This window comes from Onychomys torridus, chromosome 13, assembly GCF_903995425.1.
Source record: "Onychomys torridus chromosome 13, mOncTor1.1, whole genome shotgun sequence".
Taxonomy (NCBI): Eukaryota; Metazoa; Chordata; class Mammalia; order Rodentia; family Cricetidae; genus Onychomys; species Onychomys torridus.
In genome coordinates this window covers 46,039,383-46,057,841 of record NC_050455.1, presented here as the reverse complement: position 1 = coordinate 46,057,841, position 18,459 = coordinate 46,039,383, and the positions used below count along the sequence as shown (strand labels likewise).

The window sequence follows — 18,459 nt, the reverse complement described above, 5'->3', positions numbered from 1 at the left end:
TGTTTGGTAAAGCACATGTTGTGAGTGGTGAAGAGGGCTGGGCATCACAGCAGAGATAGTGCCATTAAAGACAAGTGTTGGCAGGTGCTAGGGTAATCCCTTCCTCACTCCTCTCATCTCATTTATTCCCACTAAAGTTCCAGTATGCAGATGTTCACAAAGACTTTGTTAAAGCTGAACAAGTTAGGGAATATATGCTGGTTGTTTTCATGGTTGTTATTGTTGGTTGGTTGGTGTAGTGGCTGATTCTGTTGTTATTTTTGTTTTTTGTTTTCAGTATATTTTCATGTAAGATTTATACCTGTTTTGCATACACTGATCTGGGCTTCTGTCAAGTAAGTTATTTAACCATCAAGCCACATCTATAAATGATATATGTTCAATAAATAGCCCCACTTTGCAGTGAGGAAATTAAACCCCCAGAGTAGGTGCCTATTCAAAGACTCCCAGTTGGTGAACAGAAGAGCTAGGCTTTAGACTCTAGTAGTTTGTTTTGAATGCTCAGAGGGGGAAACATTATATAAAGTGGGACTGGTGGTGTAACATTTAAACAACAAGGTGTGGGGAGACAGCTCATCAGGAAAGCTCTTGCTGTGCTGGCTTGATGGTCTGAGTTTGAGCCCCAGAACCCACATAAAGGCGGGAGAAAGACCAACGTCAAAATGCTGTTCTCTGACCTCTGCATGCACGATATAGGTTATAACACGTGCGTACTCACACAAACAGCATGCACATGCACACAGGGTGATAATAAATAATTTCAGAAAGTATTTAGTTAATTTGGGGTGGACTAAGACTGTATGAAGTATGTAGGCAGCACGAGGGAAAGCATTATACTCTCCTCTCTTGTCTCCAGACGTTGCCAATGACTATTAGGCATCATGGCTATTGATGTTAAGCACTAATTGGTAATGAGTACTTATTGACAATAAGTACTTCTCTTACGGAAGCTGCCTCTCCTAGGCCAAGGGATGATAGACCCATCATGGAGATGGCTAAATTGACTAAGGATTTGTCAATTTTAGTTCTGCTAGCTAAAACTAACAGTTCGGATTTTATTATACTTGGTAATTCCGTACTTCCTCACATTTAGCAACAAGATAAGCTAGAGACACTGTGTCTACTCAGCTTCCTAAGTTTGTTAGAGTTACTACCACATATATGACATTTGGAGAAACCTCTGAAGCTTCAAGTAAGGGCAACCTGAAAACATCAACTTGCATGTGAAGAATCAGGGAAAGGAACTTCAGTTTGCTGATGGACTTTTGACTGTTGGCAAGCCTTTGGTTGAGATGTCTGAGTCTCATGAGTATAAAACCCCAAAAGTACCCTATGTGCAGAAGGGATAGAAGCTGTGAAGAAAAAGTATATAGATAACTTAAAGGGTTCAAACACAACAGAGAATTAGGCACTAGGCTCTTAAAATGTGCAGGTTCCCTGTACATAGGAGCTTTGGGTATAAGACCTAATTGGAACATATGTCTAGAAAGATTGGACATAGTGCTGTGTACAGACCAGAGGCACTCCTAAACCTGATAAAATTTACCACTGAACAACAACAAAAGCCACAAGTCTTTGGATAGGTTTATAGGAAGAAGCATGGAGCACAGGCCATGGCAGACACAACTGACTCAAAGTCAGTGGCTTCAACTCTGGGATAGTAAATCCCTTTGGAAGAGAGAGGAGCATTCTTCTAACTAAGTGACTAAGACCAAACTTTCAGCTAATAGAGGGGCTGAATTTTGTCTCATCCTAAACATGAAAAAGAAGGACTGGAGAGATAGCTCAGTTGGTAAAGTGTCTGCCACACAAGCATGGCAGCCAGAATTCAGTCCCCAGCACCCGTGCAAAAGAGTTGAGTGCAGAGGTGCACACCTGTCATCCCAGCACTAGGGAGGCAGAGGCAGGAGGATTCCTGGAGCTCACTGGTCAGCCAGAGAATCTGGCTGTCATCAGTGAGCCTCAGGTTCAGATGGAGACCTTGTCTCAAAAAACAGGTTAGAGAATATTCAATCTGACACCAACCTCTTGGCTTTCACACTCATGTGCGCTCCTGCACACACACACACACACACACACACACACACACACACACACACAAATGCAAAAATGGCATTCGACATTCTTTTCCCTCGGATATCAATATGTAAGATATTTGGAGGTACTGTGTACATTCTCATGCATAGCTCTTGATTATACGGTATTTATTGCATACATTTCAATCTTAATTCTTACTTGGTTTAATAATAATAATTCTTACTTACTTAGTTCCAAGGGCAGGATCACCCTTGGAACTCCTGAAAGTTTTTCCTGGGAGTTTAGTTTAACTTCTTTCTCCAGAGAAAATTTTTTGATGTTTTAAACGTTTCAAATTAAACTCCACAAAAGCTCCAGTTCAGTCCTTGAGTGGTTTCTTCCTGCGCTAAAGCTCTAGCCTATCTGCTGATAGCTCTTTCCCCACGTGGTGCACTTTCGTGGGGTTGTTTTTCTTTGCTCTTAAACATCTGTGAACACATTTCCCTAGTAATACCTAGATTCCCTTTACAGTTGAGTCTTTCTCATTGTGTGCAGTCATGGGTGGCCTGTCATTCAAGGTAGTCCATTAGCTTCTAACTTGAGATGAACCTACCTGCTAAAGCTGCCAGGAATCTTCATGTTGATTCAGGTGAAACAGGAGGAGGATACCAGTGGGTGTGTTCTGACAGTGGTACCAGGCCCTATGTCAAAGTAGTTGATACTACCTGAACTTGAACTGTTCTTAGACCTTTTTTCTGAACCAGGTTCCTGTTGCTTTTAAGAGCCTCCAGGAACTCTCCCAACTCCCTCAAGCAAGATCTCCTTTTGTTTGATTTGGTCAGAGTCAGAATAAATCAGCTGAGACAGAGAATCATATTGCTTACATTAACTCAGTGATTTTCAAAGTGTGGCCCTTGAGTTAGAAGGATTAGTGTCACACTGGGAGTGTTTGAGAAGCATATTTTGAGGTACCTACTCCATATCCTGATTCAGAAGTTTTAAGGGTGGAAATCCAGCAGTGTAAGGTTTTGAAAGTCCCCTAGGTAGTTCTGATGCTGATAACCTCCATCCAAGGAGCCACTGCTATGGTCAGCCAGGGTCAGCCAGATTTCTCCATTCTCACCAGCATTGTCCTTGAGCTACACACCGCTGTCCAACACTCGGGGAAATCATCCCCAGGCCTGACTCCTAACACGGCACCAGGATTGCAGCACAGCTCGGCACAAGGCACACATTCATTCAGGTGATGAACCAAAAAAGGTGTGACCTTCCCGTCCCTCCTCTGTACCCCACACTGCTGCCTGCTCTTGAATCATCACTACATTCCTGAAGCTTGTCACGACTAATTCTGCTGTCATGTGACAGTAATGAATACGTTGGAGTCACTAACAGTATGGTCTCCTAGTGCTGCTACCCACATTATGTCATGTCTTTTTCACAACAATCCTGGGAGGTATTTCTCCTCCATCAGATAAGGAAAGTGAGAACCAAAGATGCTAGGCTCCCTGCTCACAAAGACTCCACTGTAGCTGTTCTGAGTCTAGGGTACCTATTTCTAAGATTGGTCTCATTCCAGTTCAGAACTTTTGCTGCATTTAAACCAAAGCATGCATCCTGCCTTTGACATTAAATTACTGCTTGTGATGTCTATACTTTATGTATTCTTTAGATCCTTTGGTGGAATTAATCAGTCTGAGAGAATTGAGCAGATGTCTCTTGGAGTGTCTTACCCAGAGACAATGAGGGATGATAAAATTCCTCTCCAGCAGAGCCTTTTTGGCCATATATATAACCTAATGGAAAATTCCTCAGCTGCTATTTATGGGCAGAACCACATAATACAGCCAGTTTGCACCTAGGACAAGTCTAGGAAATAGTGCAGCATGTGTTGGTTGTATTATAATTATTCCTCACTTGGCTTTCCTTGGCTGGATTGTCTATACTGCGTCATAATTGAGCCACCCATTTTAACCATTGTATGTTAGTCCGTGTCTTGTCTTCATTATACTTGATTTGAAGAATTTGAAAACTGGGAACTAGTAGAGGTTTTCCAGCTGGTGCATGCTGTAGCCAAAGACTTCAGAGGGCTTGGACAGCAGGGGAGTGTGAACTTTCGCTCTACACACACTCTCCCCATGTCAGCTGACACCCAGTGGTGGGAGGAGTTGGCATTCACTAAGGATCACCCCGGGGTTCAGAATGAGCCTTTCCTCTACTCCCTTCTTGTACTTTTCTCCCCCTCCTGACTCTTCAGGAAGAAGCTGACTCCTTCTTCGAGTCTCTCCTTCTGCCCACTAGCTGAGTTCTCTGGGTTCCAGAGCATGGCTGTAGTCATCTGTTAGATTTAGTGTGAACTTCAAAACAACAATGATAAACAAACAAGGCTTTCTGTTTTGTAGTAAATTATCCAGGAAAGAGTAAAAAATGTGTATTATTCTATCCCGTTTTCAAAAGGAAGGAAACAAATATTTGTATTTAATCTGACATAGCCTGATACTTCATGAGTATTCAGTTTCAACTGCACTCGTGATATAATTTTATAATTATTAAATATGAACTACAATGTTTAACTATATTTACTCATTTATCCTCTAATTTCACAAAAGATTTGAGATGACTCATAAAAGCATTTGTGAAATAGCTGTTCTTTAAAAGTCCATAAATAATAATAGGAACCATATATTAAATGGCCACATCATAGAAAAGCAGAATATGTGTGGGTAAGTCATAGCTTATCACATAGTATATTTGTAACAAAAATATGGATCGGATATTTCTCATAGCCGAAGTCAAGACAAAGAAAATGGTTCCACATGCAATTCTTACTGCATTTGGTAGGAGAAGATATTATCATTTATTTTCTAGTAAGATAGTTCTGAAATGAGATTTGTGGGAACTATGCTACAAACAATAGTGAAAGGCCTATTAGAAAACCAAAAAGAACCCATGAACAGTAACAGATCAGCAGATATATCAATAGTAATGGATTTTGGATGGCTGCTCCTGCAATTTCCATCAGCAGAAAGCAAGCTCACAACATGTTGATAAAGTTCTTTCTCTATTGTAATTATAGTGTAGCTGCTTTGTGTATGATTTTAATCCATAATCATTTGTGATAATCCACCAGGCAAGTTTCCCTGCAGTCAAATCACAAGCAAATAATGTACAAGATGGAAAACAGCCAGAAAAAGTTATATTCATAGAGAAGGTGTCTGACTTATACAAAAAAGGGAATAAAGGCAGGCAGCCAGGTTATTCAATTTTTCAGATGAAAATCCAGCTCTCTGCGTGAAGTCTCCTCATTTCTATGTGCTAGCAACTAATTCAAAGTAGAACTGTGTGTGTGGTAAGCAAAGCCTACATATAGGTGACCTGGATAGCAGCCATATCTCAGATTTTTAATCTAGGCAGGGATTTTAGTACATCTGCTCTATTGCTTGAAAGATTCTCTTTTGAAGAGCAAGAGTATGTGGTACTTGCAGCTGAGGGGAGTCAGTGTATTTTATCACAGTCTTTTCGGGCACTAATTTGTTGGTTTGGATAACGGTAGCTGTCATAACCAACAGACCCTTTAACTTCAGCACCTGAACACAATAGGAGCTTGTTTTTCTTGTTCATTGTCATACACATTGGTGTCCATGGTCAGATGTCACTACTTAGTGGTAGACTGAAGGATCCTCCTTCAACTTGCAGGACCCAACATCACTTTGGGGTCTTCTCTGTTCCAGACAGTCAGGCCTAACGTCTGCTTAGACACTCCTGGAAGTGGCACTGCTCACCTCTGCTTATAGCCCAATGGTTAGAACTCAGTCCTAAGGCACAGTGACTGTAAGGAATTCTGGGAAAGATGATCTGGCAGTGGACCAGGAAGAAGGTGATTAAGACATGTCAATGAGCACCTGTCCTGTTAGCATTTAAGTCATTCTCTGAAGTACAATTTATACTTCTTCACATTTTTGGCTCCAGGGTAAAATGCATTAAAATTTTTGGCCTCAGCTGCTGACTCTGTGAGCATCCTATGAACTGTCTTATGAGATTCTGGTTTCAGCACACAATCACCTGTCTTACAGATTGAAGAAGGCTACATGGTTCATTTGAAGGATTTCTTCATTGCAACAGTTTTGACAGGCTTATTCTCAAGTGTTTTAGACATACATAATGTTATAAAAGCAGGAACACTTGAATGCCTACTGTCCAGTTATTCAGATTTCCACTTTGAAAGAACTTCATTGAAGATTAACAGAACTTTGAGTCCTGGGTAGGTCTTACAGATAACTAGACACCAAGAGACAAGATGGCCACTAGGATGAGGGTATAGTGAGGTTGAAGACTCATGTGCTATTGCACACATTAAGGTCATTAATGCTGGACTAAGCAGACAGACAAAATACTATAAAGCTCAACAAGTAATGGATCCAACCACTTGGAAGGCATTCATTTTTAAAGGTTTTTTTTTTTTTCTCTTAAGATATCTAGTTTTAATTCAACTTAAACAATTGTCTTCAAGTGACTATAAACATTCACTTCAAGAATTTGTTTTAGCTTGTGTAGGTCTCTAAGCAGTTAAGTAACCATGGAATAGAAAGTGAAAAAAAAAAAAAATTGGCCAGGGCAGCTTAGATATGTGGGTGGCCCAGTCTGAGTTCTCACATGTGCACTGGGGAAAAAATTTAATCTTTAAAAACATTTTGAAAATATAAGCTGTTTCAGGAACAGTAAAGTTAGTGGGATGAGATTTTAATCTTCAAAATATTAGCAAGTGGTAACACAGAAATGTTAAGGCTTGTATCGTTTTCTATTTCATAGGTGTCAATTTCATTATATAAAAATATAATTCACCATTTGGGTTCTTTATGACTGACCTTAATAAGTCCAGACAATAAGTTGTTGTTCATACTGAGAGCACTCATTAGAAATATTTCTTCACCTGTAGTAGGAATTTATCATAACTATTTTTGTTTGTTTGTCTTTGGTCTTAATTTGTACTTCCACTACAGGACATTATTTCCTTTTCTCCTTTGCATTTTGTTGTGGTTTGAATGATAAATGTCCCCCATAGTCCTAGGCATTTGAATACTTTCCAGATGGTGGCATTGTTTGGGTAGGTTAAGGAGACACGGCCTTGCTGGAGGAAATACGTTGCTGGGAGCGGGTTTTGAGAGTTGTAATGATCCTGCCATTTTTAGTTTGCTTTCCCTGATTTGTGCTTGCTGCTGAAGATGTGAATCTCCAGCTTCTGATCCTGCCGCCATGCCTGCCCTAGTCGCCACGCCTCCCTTCTGCCGTTGTGGACTCTTAGCCCTCTGGAACCATAAGCTCAAATAAACTCTTTAAGCTTCCTTGCTTGTGGTGTTTTAGCTCATCAATGGAAAAGTGACCAACACACGTTATATCCTGACAATGCTAGCCTCAGGCTGAACATACATAACTGGCACCTTTAAGGAATATAATTCTCTCCACAAATTGTTTGCCTGGGAGCATAAAAATGTGTGTCTGTAAATAAAGTACATTTCACTTTCGTTTGATGGTATCATTTCTTGCTTTACTGGTTTTTAAATGAGAATATAAAATAATGGATTTTACAGTGACATGTTCATGCGGGTGTCATTGTGTGTGCTCAGTCCCCCTGTAGTGCTCTCCCTTCCTTCTTGACCACGTTCTTCCTTCCCCTTGAGGTAGTCCCCCTTCTGTCTTCACTTCTCACCTGAGTATACACATGTAGCTAAACCTACACTCTGTGCATGAGAGAACACATATGATAGTTTGTATTTCTCCCCACCATTGCTCCTTTTGTCTTCCCCTCTCCCCCTTAAGCCATTTCATTAAAATCTGCACAAGGCACTGAGGAGACATTGAGGGAGATGTAATGATAGGCTTGGGTTCTGCTCGCCAAGAATCCAGGTTTGGAGAAAAGCCTGGCCACATGAGGCTATTCCATCATGGGGTTACAGTGCCATGAAGGAGTGAGTGAAAAGAAGAACACAGAAATATGAAAACACACCAACCAAAGATAGATGACTTCTGGGTAAGATAAAACTTCTTAGAAATAGCTATATTGATCAAGAATGAGAAAAATATGGCAAACTGAATAGTGCAGACAGGTATGACATGTGCAAAGGAACAATAAGCAAAGTTCCTAGAGACAAAACAGCATAGCACACTTACAGGGAGAGTCACAGGTACGTAATGGAGATGTGGTAAGAAAGGGATTCACATAAGGCTATGCATGGTCTGAGTGGTGCCTTCACTGTGCCATAGATTGTGATATGCCAATGACTGACAGTTTGTTGCCCAAGTCCCCATTGCTAACACTCCCGAACATCACTTGGTACTGTAAATATAAGCAAAAATGGAAGTTTATTTCATTAGTAGGGTCAGTCAGAAATTGAGATGAGTAAAGGAGAAGAGATAAGAGAGGATCAGGAGCTGTATTTGCAAGCATCCTCCAGGATGGTCTTCAGGAAACTGGAAAACCATTAGGTGGTTGTCTTAGGGTTACTATTTCTATAATGAAACACCATGACCAAAGGCAACTTGGGGAGGAAAAGGTTTATTTGGCTCCACATTGCTGTTGGCCATCCAAGGAAGTCAAGAAAGGAACTCAAACAGGGTGGGAACCTGGAGGCAGGAGTTAATGCAGAGGCCATGGAAGGATGCTGCCTACTGGCTTGCTCCTCATGGATTGCTCAGCCTGCTTTCTTACACAACTTAGGACCACCAGCCCAGGAATGGTCCACCCACAGGAGGCTGGGCCCTCCCCCATCAACCACTTATTAGGGAAATGCCCTACAGGCTTGCTGATAGCCAGATTTTATGGAGGCATTTTCCCAGTTAAGGTTCCCTCCTCTTGGATGACTTTAGCTTGTGTCAAGTTGGCATAAAAGTGCCCAGCACAGTGGTCAATTTACCTGAGTGTGCATTTAAGGAAGTTACAGTCCAATAGGAAATCCAGTTTTTGATAGGACTCTCAAATACCTAAAGAGACTGAAGTCATCAACACCGAAACACTCTTCTTATCTCTCCCTATTATTTATTTCCTAATCTTCAGAGAGTCCTCAGAAATCTCAAGATATTTCCGTTTTTCTCCCAGAGAAACCTCTACTCTGTCTGCAAAGTTCTGTTATCATAATCTTAGTTTCTCAAGCCCTTCTCTCCCTGCCAGAGTCTCTTCCATCTAGTTTTGTCTTCTACGCCCAATTTAAACCATTCACTCCTCCCTTCCCTTTCCTGTTCTTCCTTTTTTCCTTTCTTTTCTTTTCCTCTGTCTCTCTACCCCCTCTTACACTATGGCTTAAACCTCATGCTTCAGGCACTCTGAGCTATGCACACAGCCCTCACTTAAAATATTTATACATAGATTTTTATCCTTTCTCTTCTCAGCCAACCAAACCTGGTGCAGCGGAAACAAACAGGCTGCTTTGTGACCAGAGAGGGACAGTAGAAGGCTCTAAATTTTCATATGCTAATTATTTGGGACCATTTGCAATAACTAAACTATACAATGGTCAGAAAAGGGTAGAGAGGTGGTAGGATAATGAAACCAGAGGTGTGGAAGTCAGGTAACATAGTGTATGTAGACCCAGAACCCCACAGCTAACTACATGAGGGGTAGAGGTGGAGAAGGTTAGGGTTTTAAGACTGCTTTTTAGTTGGTCTCTAGAATAATCTAATAGTGTATCCTAGACACCATGGCTGGGGAATGTAACAGAGGGATGTATTCAAGATACAGATGAAGAAGATGGCAAATCTGACTTGCTGATCCTGAGACAGCAGCATGATACTAGGTCACAGATAGGAAAACACTGCTTCAGGTTGATGTTAGCTGTCAGCAGTCTCCAGATCTGTGTACTTTTAAATGGTACTGATGGATGAACACATCGGGAGACTGGCTATACAAGGATAATTTCTAAAGGAAATACATTCTCTTTGCTTTGTTTTCCAGCCCTCTGTGCTCCCTGCCTCCCAACACACAACTTTTTTTTTTTTTTCCTTTCTCTTCTGAGTAGATAGCAGCATCTCACTGAAGGTTTTCTCCAGGGATAATGATTGAAGAAACACACATTAAAAACACTTAGGGGCTATAATCACAGGATGACTAAGACAGAAAGAACTCAAAGGAGTTGGAAGTGGTTGTTTAGCAGCATAGAAGTGGGAGTTGAAGTGTTGCAAAGGGATGATTCACTTCCAGGGCATGGGAAGAGAAAGTGATGTTGGTAGCAGCACTCTAGATGACCTTTGACACCTCAGAGAGCATGCAGAGAAAGGAATTTGGAAAGACACTCAGTTGTGATAGCAAAATCATGAATTTCCAAGTATACAAAGCAATTGAACCTTTTTTTAAGATTCAGTCTTTGAACCTGAGAAATAATGCCCAGCTTGTTAGGTTATATCAGAAGTTAAAACTGATACAATAGGAAGACACATAACCAACTCAATAAATACTATTATTAACAGCTCTCATTTAAACTTTCCTGATGAATTAAAAGAAAAGCCTTGATGAATATAAACTGGTATGTTGAATTCTAGCTATTGGACAATTACTTAAGAAAAATCCAGAAACCTCATGCAAAAAAACCAACACCAGTTCAGGTGAGCCTAAGACAACAGCAGTATCATGGAGACAGACACTCTACAGTCAGGAGGCACAAATAGATACCACTGGGATTTCCCCAAGGCACCAGTGACATGGAGCTTTAAAGTCAGCCTGTCCTCAGGAGATGCTGGAAGGTAGTAGCATCAGAAGCATGGGAAGAACATCTGCCTTCCTCCACGCACAGAGATGGAGGGAACAGAGGAAGTATGGAGCTTTCCTCCCACCACAGTGGCACCCTAGGGCAGGCCAGTGGAGAAACATTTGCAACAGGATGCTGAGCTAGTGTGGCAGACTTCTTCTAGAACAGGCCACAAACCTGCACATGTAGACATGAGCCATTTTTAGTACTGCTCCAATGAGTAGATGAGGTAAGGAAAAGACTGGGTTTAGGGATTAAACACTGTCCTGACACATAAGGTTGTGTTTGTTTGTTTGTTTGTTTTCCATCAGCACAAAAAGATGGGACAATTAAAAAAGATTTTCCGAAGTCAACTCACTTCACATAGTCAGTGGGAGGTCATGAGAATGCATTATTTTACAGTCTTTTCTGCTCGCATTCTGAGCTGGTCTGAGGAACTAGTGCTATTGAGGGTGGCCATTTGACATGACTGGCAAGTATCCTTTATCAAGATTAGCCCACACAGCCCAGATGGAGATGACCAGAAGGATGACAACAAACTTTGGGGACATGCTTAAGGTGTCAGGGTTATTCATATTCTCAGGAGTAGCTAGGTGACAGGTTTATGCCCACTAATACACAGGGTATCCTGCCTATTGGTGCTCACTAGTTTTCTGCACAGACATAGTCTAAAGTGCAAATGAATATGCCCCAGACATTGATGAGGTCTTCATCAAAGATGCTGCGGGGACAAATATACATCCACGATGCACTGTGATGTAGTGTTACTTTCCCAAATATCGCAAGACTGGGGCAAATGAATGCACATAAAACGTGCTACTCTTACTGACTCATGGGCTAGGAATGTTGGCATCAATGCCTTCTACAATCCCCGAGGGCCTAAGCACCCAGCCAACGGATCTTTGGGTAGCTTTCCAGGGGCTTTTTTTGCATGAACTGAAGTTTTGGGATCTCAGCCTCAGATCGAAGTTCCATGTGTCAATAACCACTAACTGTGTCTCTTCACTGACTTTCCTGGCATCCTTCTCTACATTTAGTGCTTTGCAGATGTGCCATCATCATAGACTGGTTGTACCACCTGACCATATATAAGAGCACTTTTTTTTTTTTTTCATTTTTAGCATCTTCGAGAACATGAGCTTTACTTATGGAGAAGTTGTGAAAATACTGTTTTTTAACTTTATGATTTGTTGTACAGTGGATAAACCTCATTTATGACTTCTGACAAATTTCTGTTCATTTTCAGGATTACAGTGGTATGAATCATAGGATTTTAAAAAAAAGAAGAAGAAGAAAAACACTTACATGGGCTGTAAGTTTCTCTTGGGAGGCTTTTACTTCAACTTGCAGCTTCTCGATGCACTGGAAAGGAGAAAGGTTTAGAGAGCAAGTGTCTGACTCTTTATAGTCCAAGTATCCCACAAGCAAATGTGTACCTATTCTCCATCTGCCGACTGGTAGCATTATGATCCTAGCTAGGTGTTGAGGAAATCAGTACCAGAGAGGCCATGTCTCTGTCTAGGAGAAAGCCTGAAGGAAAAGTACAAAATATGTTAACTACTAGGAAATTGTTGAAGGGGGGGACAGATGATAGGTTGAGGTGATGAGGTTAATACTAGTGTGTTTATGTGTGTGTGCACCTGTGTATGTGCACACATGAACTTTTACAAAAAAAAAACCATATAAATGAACATACACAAATTCTTTGAATTGAACAAAAGTCAAATTTACATAATGAGACACACATAATTTTTTAGAGATCTATCACGTAATAAATTAAAAATACATGTGCTGGAATAGTTTTGTGTTAACTTGACTTGAGCTAGAGTCATTTGAAAGGAGGGACCCACAATTGAGAAATGTTCCATAAGATCTGACTGTCGAACATTTTTTAAACTTATGATTGATGAAGGAAGGCCCATTGGGGGTAGTGCCATCCCCAGGCTGGTGGTTATGGGTTCTATACACAGCTTGAGAAGTCATGGGAGCAAGCCAGTAAGCAGCACTCCTCCATGGCCTCTGTGTTGACTCCTGCCTCCAGGATCCCACCCTGTCTTAGTTCCTATCCTGACTTCCTTCAATAATGAACAGCCACGCTGAAGTGTAAGCCAAATACATTCTTTCCTCCCCAACTTGCTTTTGGTTATGGTGTTTCATCATCCTTACTAAGATAATATGTCAAATTTTAAGAACCATTATTTTACTATATAGAAATGAGTCTTTCCTCAGGTCCACTCTTGAAAATCAAGAAATATGTGTATGGCTGGCACCATGTACAAAATACATAGACTATGAGGCTAGTATTTCCCAAAAGGGTGCATTATCAAAAGGAAAAAAGAGAGCTTAAAAATGTAATGAAAAAAAATTAATCTGTGAATGTTCATTAGAAAAATGAAGTGTTGTATTCACCCCCATTAACTCAAATATTAACTTATTTTTTGTTTTGCAATGCTAAGGATTGAACCCAGGCCCTTGTATACTCTAAGCAAATCTCTACTATTACCAGAGATTTTAGGTTATAGACTTGGGCTCTGGCACTCCCAACAAACTAGGCCCGGGCCCCTATCCCAGCAAACCAATTTAGAGAAATATTGGCAAAGGCAAAAGAAAGGAGGTATTTGTGTAGTATGACTACATTGGGAAGAGGAATAAATATAGGGGTACAGTGACCCCAAATCCAATTTCTGGAGCACTAATGTGAAACTAGAAGGCAAGAATTCTGCACAGTAAAATGCTGCAGGTCAAGACGTGATCCAGACAGCATGAGCCCATCATTTTCAGCTGAATCTGTCCTGCATGGTGGTCCTCTATTGCATTAAGCTGATAACTTTAGAGTGCAGCCTTACCATTGTGGACAATCGCCCTCATCTTGTGGGGGCGAGGGTGGGTGAGGGGTAGTGGGGATCAAGGTGCCTTTTCCTCTCAGGGTTTGGTCTTCTATAATCCTAGGTGACCATCGGTTTAGACAATGAGTTATCTCTGTGCCCTCAGCCAGAAACAGACACAGAGTGAAGAAGACAGGTATCCGATTTCCCCTATGCTTTTTATTACCTGTGGGCCATAAAGATGAGTCAACACTTTTAGTAAAAACAGCTCCTAAGTGCCTGTTTCATTACTCCTGAGTAAAAGGCCAGCCCATTAAATGGGGACTTTCAACCTGGCAATGGCTTACAGACTTGTCACATGTGGTTAAGTAACTCTTAAAACATGACCTTTCCTCCACATACCTTGTCTTTCTCAAGAACCATGTTTTTGTAGGACACTCTGCTGGTACTCCTCTGGTTTGCAGCCTCCAGCCTTTCCTCCAGCTTGGCAACTCTGTCAAGCAGTTGTGATTTGGCTTCTTCGGAGGCTGCAAGCTAAAGACATGTTTTCAGTGAGGACACGGAATTCAGAGGTACTTCAAAGGCTTCTTCTAAAATGTCAATTTAGGAATGAATTATCTTCTACTAACGTCTGTTAAGTCTTTTGGTAAAGAGCTGCAACATTCTCTACACATGACAAATGATGAGGGAGAGAAGGAAATATTGTTGAGATATAATTTCATTATTTCTGACATGGATGAGAGAGGTACGACCACAGTCCCAATAAGGAGAGACATTTCTGTTTGTCAAGGTCTCAGCACTCACCCACTCCTCTGTGTTCTGGGGTTCCATGGCTGGCACAGCTGCCTCTGAACCCCGTCTTGTGGTCACAGACAACTCTTGGGAGTCTACAGCTCTCCACAGAGTGTGTGGGTTCTCACTCACTTTGCCATTTACCATAAGAGCAGCAGTGTTGGAGGCAGGGGGGGAAGGTTGAGAGTTAAATGTTTCAATCTAAACTCGGATTAAAGCCAGATTGTGCAAAAATCACAACCAAAATATCCCTTTGTGTTTGTTCTGCTGTTTGGATCCCTCTTGGAGGGTGGTGTGGTGGCCCTAGTCCCTCGGAGAGCCCGCTGACTGACTCTTCCTTTCTCTCAAACAGCATGTGGTACCCTTTCTCTGAAGCTCAGCAGCACTCTTGAGGGGCACAGGAAAGTTTGGAGAATTGTGTGTTCACTGCAACTCCCTGGTGATCTCGGAATCATAGATCACCTCTGAGTATATCCTGTATGTTACTGCAAAAGATACTTTTTTTTTGTCTTGAAAACAAATGTTTTTAAATAGTTCACCATAGGAAGAAGGCAATCTGAAAGCAAATGCTGCTATACCTTACACCATATACTGGCTCCCCCAGTCTATCTACACAATCATTCATGTAACAAATCTGTTAGTTGGCACTCAATACAGCCACTGTGTAATGTGCTGGGAGTCCCCCAGGTGTATGCATACTCAGGGCCAAAGGAAATGCACATTCTAAGAACTGTTGGTGGTACCTTTCCTTTTGAAGTGTTTGGGGAGGCCCAATGTGCTTTTATGGCCACTAGCACAGTCAAGTCTTGGGCACAAGGTGGCTTGGGAATGTTGTCTGGCTTCCCTGAACCCACATCTGTCTTACTAGAGAAGAATAACTCATCATGTGGACTCTGAGGCAAAGCCTATAGGGTAAACCCTCAGCTTTGCTAAGTGATTGGGGCAATGTGCTCAGCCTCTCTGGGCTTCATTTCTTTTACACTGAGCAGGGGGAGAAAAGACTGTTACTAACACATAGGGTCTGAAAATTATGTGCGTTTACAAAAGAACAGCATTCAGAAGATATCTGTAACATACAAAGTATTGAATATTATTATTCTCACTGTTCTCCTGCCTCCTCTAACCACAATAAGTACTCATTGGAGTTGTAAGGGTATTTTTATTATTCATTGGGAATGTCTAACACTGGATTTTGATCCTATTCATTCCCTCACCATCTCCTCCTAGATTCACCCCCAATTCTATACCCCACCCAATTTTGTGTCCTCACTCATTATCTTATAAAATACCCATCAAGTCCAATTAGTGTTGCCTTTATACTCTTGGGGATGTGGCCTTCCAATGGAGCTTGCTGGACGTACTATGTATGGGCTACACCCTTAAGAACAACTAACTCTCCCTCTCCCAGAAGCTAGGTCCTTAGTTGGGGTGAGACCTCTTGCCCCATCTCTACAGTCCTGGGATTTCATCTGGCTTGAGCTTGGGCATGTTTGGTTCATGTTATTGCAACTGTTGTGAGTTCATATGTGCAGCTTCCTTACTGTATCTGGAAGATATGGCTTCCTTGTAGTCTCTCTGCCACTGGCCTTCTAGTCTTTCTGTCCCTTCTTCCATAATGATCTCTGAGCTCGCTCTCTCTCTCTCTCTCTCTCTCTCTCTCTCTCTCTCTCACACACACACACACACACACACACACACACACACACACACATTATTGGTTTATTCATTCCTTGACATTATTAGAGAAAACCTTTATTCATGGAATGATTTTCTCTCAGTTGGGTACATTTTGTTTTTATATCCTGTCTGATCTATAAAATATCTTGTCATTACTTGATTGCTTTTCTTTTTAATCCATCTTCTGTTGTTTAGAGAGTCTTTATTCCATCACTAAATGACTATTTATTTACTCATTTGTTGCAGAAGTAAGTTTGCTATTTGTTTTATGTAAGAAATAGAAGATTAAAAAATGAAAATACTATTCTTACCTTCAAAAAAACCTTCACATTTTAACTATAAAGGTAGGCAGTTTCAAAATAACTATCACACAAGGTGGAACTGTACAGATGAATAATGAAAAACTGTATCAATAACTGTTCACATTTATTATAGTATTGCTATATAGCAGACATTCTGCAAAACCTTTTATTTTTAATATATTCCAGCATTTCAGTTTAATTCCTCAAGAAGTTTGTGCTGTTGTTATTTCCATTTTATAGGCAATAGGTTGAGTTTCAACCAGGTTGAACTTAGATCTGGAGTGTTCTTTTATATACCAGATATGACCACAGTGTAGCCATCCTACAAACATCAGGCAAGCCAGGCACATGAAAAGTCAAATATAAACTACACACCGTGTACCATCTTGATAGTCAAGAAAAGGTATTGATATGTTTTAAAGTTATATTGAAGTATTATTAAAATTAGAGGATGGCAGATGAGAGACTGTAGGAATTAATCCTGATACAAAGAACAACTGAGTTGGCAAAAACTGTCAGAACCAATCACTGAAGTTCTTTAAAGTCCAAAAGAACACTTTCTGGTTCTAGAAAAGTCCTTCATGAAGAAAAATATCAATATCCAAAGAAATCTCTACCATCACTGGCTAACTACAAAAATAATAAAAAGGAATTCAGTGACTACATATAACAAGAAATACAGTCTTTGCAAAATGGGTGCAAAGTAAAATAACTAAATGGACAACTGTCTTCAAGGAGTGATATCACTAATTCTTAGGAGCAAAAAATAGGATCTGACATCTAGAATTTCTACATCACAGTAGTTAGCAGGTCTACTTCTCAATAAAGTTTCCATCCTTCAAAATACAATATGACTATTTTCTTTAGGGGAAATGAAGAACTCATTTCTTAACAGGAATCAATGCATGGAATCCTAGATCATGAATTCTAGACTTTCTGATCAACAACAAGAAAAACTTATGATCTTAAATGTGTTCAGGGGTAAGAACACAAACAAACAAACAAACAAACAAACAAACAAACAAAACCATGGACAGAACATCAGTAAAGGAAATTGGGAGAATAATGTAAAAGAAACAGGAAATAGTGAAAAGATTATAAAAGAGACCCAAGCAAGCCAGGCGGTGGTGGCACACACCTTTAATCCTAGCACGTGGGAGGCAGAGGCAGGTGGATCTCTGTGAGTTTGAGGCCATCTTGGGCTACAGAGTGAGTTCCAGGGAAGGTGTGCACGAGAGAGAGAGAGAGAGAGAGAGAAAGAGAGAGAGAGAGAGAGAGAGAGAGAGAGAGAGAGAGAATTCAAAAGTTGCTTTAGTAAAAATCCACTAGGAAGACACAATACAAGCTAGAAGATGGAAGAATCAGAAAGCCAGAAGAGAGCTCTCTTTATCAACTCAGACGGGCATAACAACATCTACCACAATCTACATGTTTCAAACAATGAATACTCTAAATGAGACTACGTAAGTGGCTCACTCCAGTCTTGTCTATTTCCTATAAGAAAATCATGTCACTCTAGATACTTTAGCTTCAAGATTATTTCTAGACCTAACTATTTTCCAAAGGATTAGTACCTCTTCATATGCAGTCAGGACATGTTCAGTCTTTAGCATTCCACATCTAGCCCTCCTCAAATTCATGTTGTGCTTATATACAAATACATCTGAGCTCAACAGCCCCCAGAGTCTTAGCTTGCATGACCTTCAACTGTAAAGTCAAAGTTTCCTCAAAATATTCTCTAAATCACATATTAGCAAAACAGTTCATCTGGAGGTAATATTCTTTTCCAGTTGGGAAACCACACAATTCATATGCTTCCAAACTATAGTGGTCAAATAGGCATAAGATATGCATTCCCATTCCACAAAGGAGACATAAGGAAGGAAAAATGAATTCTTTGAGCCTGTAAGGCTTGAGAATCATCCTCTAATATATTATGGTTCTGTTGGGGAACACTTGATCCTTTGTGGCCCAACACAGTGTGGGTCATACCACCAAGGACTCTGCTGAGTGGAAGTTTCATCTCTAGGGCTCTGCTACATAGGGGCCAGACTTCCAGAATTTTGCCCCATGAGTCTTATTCCTAGGATTCTGCCATGCTGGCTTGCACCTCCA

General features: G+C 40.8%; 1 protein-coding gene across 1 annotated transcript in view; it reads right to left on the bottom strand.

The window, feature by feature from the left end:
• Nucleotides 1-18,459, bottom strand: part of Ccdc192 (coiled-coil domain containing 192) — a 197,474-nt gene that overhangs the window by 126,710 nt on the left and 52,305 nt on the right. Inside the window, exons 4-5 of the mRNA XM_036204485.1 lie at nucleotides 13,976-14,107; nucleotides 12,054-12,110 (exon numbers count right to left, since the gene is read on the bottom strand). Of these exons, the coding sequence (XP_036060378.1) occupies nucleotides 12,054-12,110; nucleotides 13,976-14,107 (189 nt within the window). The remainder of the gene's footprint in view (nucleotides 1-12,053; nucleotides 12,111-13,975; nucleotides 14,108-18,459) is intronic.